The sequence below is a fragment of the Sipha flava genome, unplaced genomic scaffold (assembly GCF_003268045.1).
Source record: "Sipha flava isolate LNK unplaced genomic scaffold, YSA_version1 130_pilon_pilon, whole genome shotgun sequence".
In the NCBI taxonomy this organism is placed as follows: domain Eukaryota; kingdom Metazoa; phylum Arthropoda; class Insecta; order Hemiptera; family Aphididae; genus Sipha; species Sipha flava.
The window spans coordinates 630,074-639,247 of NW_020271756.1; the positions used below are offsets into that span (position 1 = coordinate 630,074).

Here is a 9,174-nt window from a genome sequence, read left to right on the forward strand (position 1 = left end):
TTAAATACAAATAACTATAAAATAAATATTATTTTACAAATATTGAATACGTTAAAATAATAATAAAAATATAACTATGTCAAGTACTCTTAATATATTTCTATACATTTTTTTTTACACAAATTGGAACCATGGAATTTGGAACTACACAAAATATTTTGTAGCTTACATTTGTATTATCCCGTAGTGCACTTAGTTTAGCGAGACCCAAAAAAACAAATCCTTGTCAACTAGTTAATGAATTTTGAATAATGGTAGTCCTCAATGGTATTTTGATATTACATCATTGCTAGTAATTAATGATTCCTTGAATTGAAATCTAGTTTCTGTGATGACAAAATTCTATTTTTGGTTCTTATTTTATAGAATCCATCATCCGTAAAGCTTAGTATAACACCTAACACGTTATTTGCATCAACTTTTCCTCTATCAACACAATGAACTGGGATTTCCATTACCATTTCAACTGTTAAACGTGGAAATTTATTTTACTCGTGTTAACTTCAGTAATAATGTTATTAATTTGAGATAATAATTTCATCAAGACATACGAAAGCATAAAATTCTTTAATAACACAATTACACAACTAACATAATTATAACAAATCACCACACATTAACCAACTGGCGGAGCAACACTAGCGTCGCGCTCTCCCACGATACTGTTCTAATTGAGACAGGAACCTAGGCACTCCCTCCATCAGTGATCACCCATTACATATTTGATAACACTCGTAAATTTAATTTTTCTCGCTTGGACCATTAGTGCATCAGAAGCTTTTTCTAAATGTTACTTTTTTTCAGATTGGTTTTTATTTTCATTTTTTACAAACTGTAGCAAATTATTATCGTCATTTACATTTTTAATCAGAAGCTAATTTTTTTTCTAAACATGGCTTCATATGGGGGTCGTTTAATGCCGACATGATATTCACTATTTTTAGCGAATTACAACAAGGTTTGCTGGATAAAAGCCGAGATATGCCTAATTTTGACTTTTGCCCGTAACATATATGTATATAAATATATTCCAGATGATAACGATATATATCAGTTACAAGTCAATGACTTCATGAAGATTTTTTCAAATTTACATCCATCAATATCACTTGTTTGTGTATGTGGAAATCATGATGTTGGTAATATTCCAGATGAAAAATCAATTGACCAGTAATTTTATGTAATTAAATATGAATAGTAACCAAGTATTCACAATATTTACAATTTTATTTAGGTATCGTCATAACTTTGGGCATGATTATTTTTCATTTTGGTGTGGGGGAGTACTTTTTTTAGTACTAAACTCTCAATATTATACAAGCTGTAGTAATGTAAAAGAACTTTCGGAAAAACAGGATAAGTGGTTAACAGAAAAACTGAATACTCATAAGGGTCAAAGAATAATTATATTTCAACATGTACCGTGGTTTATTGATAATATAGAGGATAATAAATATTTTAACATAGATACAAATTTAAAACAAGAAATGCTTGAAAAGATGAATTCAGCAGGTAGGTAAAGAAAAACAACAAATATTTTTTTTGTTTTCATTAATTAATAATAATAATTAAATACACTTTTAAATAAAAACATTTTAATTTAGGTGTGTCCCATGTATTCTGCGGTCATTGTCATAGAAACTGTAATAGATACTATAAAAACCTTGAAATAGTTACCACTAATGCAATTGGAGCTACAGCAAGTGAAGATCCTTCGGGATTAAGAGTTGTTAAAGTATATGAAAACAATGTTATACATACCTATTATCCACTTGATCAATTGCCAGAAACAGTAGGTTAAAATGTACGATTAAATGTAAAATGTTTCAGTATATAAAATAAAAAATCTATTGAGTAATAAAAAATAAGTATTATATATTTTATATAGCATGAATAATATGACTTAACCACATGAATAAACATATTTAAATAGTATTAGTTACTGTAAAACATAAAATCAAATGATTATGTAAATGATTAATTTTTTTTTTTATGATTTTTGAATTGGTCCCAAGGGTGTAGTTCTTCTTCAACAGTTACTTCTAAAATCCATTTTTTATAAAAATTCTGATATTTTCTAAACCCTTCTTTGAAATAATAACTATAAATGAAATTTGGAACATCTTTTTCTTGATTTTGCTGAAAATAATATTGAATAATTAATATACTTAAGATTTTAATAAAGATATTCTTTTAATAAGATTATATATTTAGTAATAATTATTTTAATTTATTATATAATAGTTTAATTTAAGTGTATTTTATTTTTAAAGGCTGTTTATCTATATTTATGCATATTTGTTTTAAAAAACTATATGACACTTAACAGTTTTATATTTTTTATATAAATAACACTTATACATAGCTTTTAAACTAAAATAAATCTATTCAATGATAAAATTATTAATTATTAACAGATTTTTTAATTTTTAATTATATAATAAGAAATTACAGTGTGTTTAAATGCTGAAATAAATGAGTTTAAAATGTATTTATTCCTTTTTATACATGTTTATTGATAATTAAAATAATTATTTTTATTAAAGACAACATATCTATTTTTTCTTCTATTCAAATCCTAATGATACATAAGAAAAAAAAATTGAATATATATTTTATTAGATGTTTTTAACAACAAGTCCATTGTGAGTCCTTTGGTAAAAATATAGCAGGGTCATTATATTTTAAAAAATTTGTGTTAGAATTCGTGTTATGGAAAAGTTACTTGGAAGGTGGTGGCCATTTCTTCTCTCATTGTTATAGTCCAGTATGAAAAGAGAAATCACGGACAACTAAGTTTGAACCAGTGATCATGTGTTACAGTACAACTTATCCACTTAGTCACCAAATCCTTTATTATACATTGTAAAATGTCACAGAGCTTTATGTACTCAAGATCATAAAATTAACTATTAAAGGGATAATAGTAAATTAAACTATCACTAACTAATGAAATTATTTTAAAATTATAACATTCTATGATTTAATTATATATATATTTATTCAAATATGTTATAAATATTTAGTTTTATAACTTTTAAAAAGTAACAATTTTGATGCCTTACATAAAAAAATTACTTAAAAATAACTTAATTCTGGGTAAAGATTTTATAAGTTACATTTTTAGTAATGACTGAAGAAACTTGAAGAGACATTGGTAAAATAAATTTAAAATTGTTAAAAATATTTAATAAAATGTAATAAGATCAAGTATTTTTAATATATTTCTAATATTTAAGACATTTTAGTAGTATATTTTAATATTAAATCATTTTATATGGTTATATATTAAAAATGTAATTTCAGTACTTTTTTAAATTTAACAAGTAATGAATATTTCATTACTTGAATAATAACTTGAACAAAATTGATAATAGGTTATGTATATAATACAATTTAAAACAAAATTTAAAAATGTATTTATTTATTGTTTGATGAATTATAATTAATATATTGTCTTACTCGTTTTTTCATTAAGTCTTTAATATTATCATGGAAACGATTTAAACGGTCCATGAACATTTTATTGGGTTTGATTTCTTCATATTTGACCATATTCATAACATATATTACATAGGAAAAGTTGAAATGATAACATGCTTGTGCCAACATTGTACCTAATATTTCTGCATTCACTCTTAAATAGAATGAAAAGTAAATGAGTATTGTTAAACATAATATTAATTACTGAATAGACATACCGAAATCCATATTCAGCAATAAGTTTTATGAGATCTTTAGATTCATTTTTATTCTTACAGCCCAATGCAAGGACACCAAAAGTAACAATATTCACACTCAAATTTTCTGATTTAATTAAATCTAATACATTCTAAATAAAAATGTTACAAATTAATAATTAATAACTTATAATCAATAGATATTACAATCATATTTACAGGTTATACCTTTGCTTCTGCATAGTCAAATCGAAGACTTCGCTTTTTAATGAGAATGTTGCAAAAATCAATATCAATTGCAACTGAGGTTTTGTGCATTTCATTTAGTAGATTCTGAAATTGAATTAAATAAATATATATATATATATATAAATTATACAAGTTTAAATAAGTAGAGAAAAATAATTAGTTATTACCTTATAATTATTTAATATTACATAGTATATTCATTTATATTTAAGTACATGTTCTTTGAATTAAATTGGTTATAAACATTCTGGTGGATTCAATAAAATGTGTATGATAAATTTGAAAATATTTAAAGTTTGTTTTGATGCAAATGTATTTGATAATATTAATACATAATATGTATATTATATATTATATAATTTGTAAAATATTTTTTGATTTATTAATATCTTAATGAATTGAAGCAATGATAAATTTTACAACATTTTAAATTATAATGCAATTGGGAGCTAATATCTCAATTTGAATGTACCTCTTTCTTTAAATATAAGTATAACATTTGATTTTAAATGTTCTAAGAAATATCAAGATAATCGATTCATACATAAACATACAGTACATGTTATTATAATTTAAAAAATATTTTTCCAGTTATTCATAAGAAATGTTTGTATTAAAACTAATTTTGTTCAGCTTATGATATAATCAACTATTTTAATGATATTTTTTCCATTACATTTTTTTATTTGCTATAATTTATAGAATTATTAATGAAATTAAGTTACTTACTTTTTCAGCTACTAAAGTTGATGGTATAGATTCTAAAAGTTGAGTAAATACTTTAATATCTGGCTTTATCTTATTAATCTTCATGTTTTTTAAGAATCCTGAACAACCACCTAATAACAACAATCTAAAAACAAAAAAATTAACAATAATAACAAAGTATTATTAAATATTCCAAATATCAAGAAAAATAAATAATAGAAAAATTAAAAGTTCTTGTCTAAAGTATTACTGTAGGTGAAAATATTTATCATTTATATTTGTACTTACAAAATATTCCAGAAAAGAACTTTTATTTTTTAGAAATTCAATAATAATTAGTAATTAATGTAAGAAAATTATCTACAAAACATTTTATTAATTTTTTTACTCTTTTTATGTAAGTACAATTTAAGAGTTGAAAATAAAATATTTTTTTTACCTTTCTTCAGGAGTTTGTATTTCAGATACACCAATAATATCACCAAAGTATGGTTTGACATCTAAAAGATTAGGTCTGTTTTCAATAATAGACAAATTATTTTTATTACCATTTAATATAAATGATGTATTGAATTTATTATTTTCTGAAGTATTTGAATTAGATTCTTCGAACTTAGATTCAATTTTTAATAAATTAGGATTATCAATGATTTGGCCAATAATTTTACGTGTCTCAAATTCATCCCCAAGACCACATTCTCGAGTGCATTTTAATAGAAGATTGTAAGTATAAAGTGATGGTCGTACATGCTTGGAAATCATTTTTCTCCAAACCTTATAAAAAGTTTTAAAATGTACATATAAATCAAACAATAAAATAATGTATTTAATTAAATTTAAAGATACACATATATTATATATATTACTGTGGCTAAATAAATTACTCATTTTAGTACAAAAAACTTCACTCCTGTTTGCCTTAACCTCAAAAACAATAATTTACTAATTATCTTAATTTACTAATCATAGAATTTGCATTTTCTTAAATGTTTACTATAAAAATTTAATATATTAATTACCTATATTTATAATAAATGTGATAGAAAAAAATGAAGAGAAATTGTATTCTAAATAAAACAAAAAATAATAGCAAATTGTATACAGTAATAGTTGGTTTAATTTTAAGTTGCTTAAAGTTCTTCTTAAAGTTGTTTACGTTTCTTTAAGTCTTGCTTAAAGTTGTTTACGTTTCTTTAAGTCTTGCTTAAAGTTGTTCTTAACATTTCAAAAAAAAAAATTTAAATCAAATGGATTTCATAAATAATACATTGTTTTTAAATTTAATTACACAATAAATCAAATCATTTATAATAATGAGAAAAATATACTAAAAAAATAAAAAATTAAACAACAAGAAATTGTAGTTGTTATCACTGTTTACATTATTTTAATTTTTATAAAATATAAGTTTATTTTATTTATAAAAAACCATTAGGTATAACAAATAAAATATTATTATTCATAAGCATAAATTTAATGAAATTATTATTTACAGTTAAACTTATTTAGGATTTAATTAACAAGAAAAAAAAAACAGTAGTTTACACTTTATTTAAACTTACAAGTAGAGCATGTCGAAAACCAGCTTCTTTATCTGATATGCAAGCTTGTAAGAGGAAATTGAAAGTTTCATCTTTTAGTTTGAATTTTTTTTTCAACATTTCATCAACCAAAGAAAATGCTGTCAATAAATCTCCAGTTCTCCCAAAAGCTTTTCAAAACAAAATCATAGTTAGAGAATACAAAAAAATATTTTTTTATCATTGCTTATCACTATATAGTATATATATATATATATATATATATATATAATAAAATGTATCAAAAATGATATGTTAAAAAAATAACTCTGGTAATAATAAATTTATGTATTAAAACAATAATGAGTATTCAGCAGAGAATAGGTTAAGAAACTAAAAAATGTTTTAAACTAAGTTATGTGGATAATAAAAAGACCTCTAAGTTTTTTTTTCCTTCCTGTTGATGAGCATACAAAAATTTACAAAAATAATAATTCCAGCATAGTGTAGAAAATTATAGTTCTAATTTTGTTCAGGATACAAGCAAATATACTAAAAAATTATAAGATTTATGAACATAATTAATTAATATGCAGAACATGAATGAATGTAAAAGATATATATAAGAAAATGGAAAATAAATTAATTTTTTAAACTTTATCAATATTGTTTACATCATTAATTTGTGTTTTATCATAATCTATTGAAAGATTTTTCTTATAAAATAATAAAAGTTATATGATCAGAGTTGAAACTAAACACCAATATGTAGTTGATTTAAGCTAATTGAGATTAAATTTTGTTGGTCACATGCATACACATACATACACATATTATAGGACAAAAATTCATAACAATTTACACTTTCATATAGTTCTGTTAAACTATGTCTTCGTATTCTTCATAGTATCCTTAATCCTTCCATATTAAAGAGATACAAATGTCTTATCAATAATTGTTGTTTTTTTACATGATATTGCCTCACAATATCTAGTCAACAACAGTACATTTTTTTACAAGGACTTTAGTAATAGTAAGTAATTTTTTTTATTATTATTTAATGAATTAATATATTTTTATTAATTATTATCAATAAATTTATAGTTAGATATATGGTTATCTGGTGGTGAGTAGTATTAATAACCCAAAATTACCTATATTGTTTATACATCAATAAACATAAATAAGTAATAAAAAAAAAAAAGTTATAAGGAACTTAATAAATTATATGTTGAATATGACACACTGAAAATTTAAAATTAATTTTTATTTTTATTTTCTGATTATTTTACCTTTAATCATTGAATGGTAATTAAAAAGGTTAGGTTCAATTGATTTCAAGCTCATTAGATTGTATAATTGTTTCGCTCTTTTTAATGCATCATCCTTATATGGAGAATTGGCACATGCATTAAATAAACATGTATATGTAGCTGGTGTAGTTTTTATACCACTTTTTTTCATCTAGTTTAAGATAAAAAATATAACTAAGTATTAAATGATCATAATTGAATATTATTATAGTTTATAAATAAATCAAACCTGGTTAAATAATTTAAAAGCTTTTTGAACATATCCAACTTTACCACAAGTACCGATTAATAGATTATATACATAATAATCTGGTTTGGCTTTATCATCTTTTAACATTCTTGTTTCAAGTACATCTATTGCTTCTGCAATCTAAAAATAAGGTTAATTTTATACCCAAACCAATATGTAAGTAAACCTTAATATTCTATACCTACTTTATGTTGTTTAATAAGTTCTTGAATTATTTTATGGTACTCAGTAATATATAATCTTTTATGCTGTTCATCTTTGTCATATTGTATTTTATCATCTGCTTCTAGGGGTAAAATATCTAATTTATCATTAGTTTCGACATTATCAATTAATGTTCCAAAAACATCAGAATCAGCATCAGCATTTGGTTCAGTATTAAATGTAAAATTCTCTGTTTTTTTTCGAAATTCTTTAGATTGAAAATCATGATTTGTAGACATACAACGAAAATGTTTACAACATTGCTGGTTAAAACTTAACCTTACAGAATTTATAGTAATAAATTGTCGTATAAAACGATTAAATATAATCATCTGAAAATACCAACACATTAGAATGTATACAATGAAATAATAAAGATTAATATTGCTATATTATTATTATATGATACAATTGTTTTAGACAACTTACTTTAAATTACAATTCGGAACTGTAAATTTATAATATTTAATATTTATAAATTAAATGTAAATACAACTAATTAACTCATTTTAAAAATTTGTGAGTAATCTGTGGTATTAATCACATTCCGGCTATCATTTGCTCGTCTTATCAGAAGCTAAAGCCACAAGCCACAAGCCACAGATATCTATATTATACTAGATAACGAACTACTGATGTTTTCCATTGAGAGAAGTGAAGCCCGGGGACACAAGATTATCATATATCCGCCATGTTTTTGGTTGGCAAAACAATATTACTTTACACTATATAAAATAGTTGAACACACTAAATTATTAAATTAAACATTTTTCATTACGTTTAATAAAAATTAAATTTCATTACAGAATTGAAAATATTAATTTAAAATTGCACTATTGATTATTTATATAATGTATATAATATATATTGATTATATTATACTCGTAATCAATGAGTATACAATAAATAAAATGATTTATTTAAATACACAAAACCAAATGACTATACTTACTACATTTAATTTTAACTATTATATATATATATATATATATATTAATTAAAATATATAAAATAAATGTTTATGTACTGATATACTGTAGTAGGGTTTGTTTTCCAAGTTTGGTTACTAACCTTAGTATAATTGATTAAAAAGCCTGAATTGGCCTGATGTTCCAGGGATTTGCTGGACCCCAGATTGCTATTCCATAAGACCAGACTGGTCTTATGATTGACTTATATATAATAAATTTGTTTTGGAGTTTAGTAGTGGTCGGAGGAGGTGAAGTCTGTTGTTCAATGATTTTCTTTTT

At 22.8% G+C, this 9,174-nt stretch overlaps 2 protein-coding genes across 4 annotated transcripts in view; one reads left to right on the forward strand and one right to left on the reverse strand.

The window, feature by feature from the left end:
* LOC112694520 (serine/threonine-protein phosphatase CPPED1-like) overlaps nucleotides 1–1,876 on the forward strand; it is a 14,573-nt gene extending 12,697 nt beyond the window's left edge. For 2 of the 3 annotated variants that reach the window (XM_025570014.1, XM_025570015.1), the window contains exons 3-5: nucleotides 1,035–1,170; nucleotides 1,235–1,512; nucleotides 1,605–1,876. In XM_025570014.1, coding sequence (XP_025425799.1) covers nucleotides 1,035–1,170; nucleotides 1,235–1,512; nucleotides 1,605–1,801 — 611 coding nt within the window. In that variant the 3' untranslated portion in view covers nucleotides 1,802–1,876. Of the gene's footprint in view, nucleotides 1–591; nucleotides 959–1,034; nucleotides 1,171–1,234; nucleotides 1,513–1,604 lie in introns of those variants that run through there. The other variant, XM_025570016.1, reaches the window with a different exon arrangement.
* On the reverse strand, nucleotides 1,856–8,397 carry LOC112694519 (pentatricopeptide repeat-containing protein 1, mitochondrial). The gene is made up of 11 exons (XM_025570012.1): nucleotides 8,354–8,397; nucleotides 7,906–8,256; nucleotides 7,700–7,840; nucleotides 7,450–7,621; nucleotides 6,200–6,348; nucleotides 5,077–5,411; nucleotides 4,659–4,782; nucleotides 3,909–4,013; nucleotides 3,702–3,832; nucleotides 3,463–3,637; nucleotides 1,856–2,139 (listed from the first exon to the last, which is right to left on the reverse strand). The coding sequence occupies exons 2-11, from the start codon at nucleotides 8,254–8,256 to the stop codon at nucleotides 1,978–1,980; spliced, it is 1,845 nt and encodes a 614-aa protein (XP_025425797.1). The 5' UTR covers nucleotides 8,354–8,397; the 3' UTR covers nucleotides 1,856–1,977.
* Between the last annotated feature and the right edge of the window lie 777 nt (nucleotides 8,398–9,174).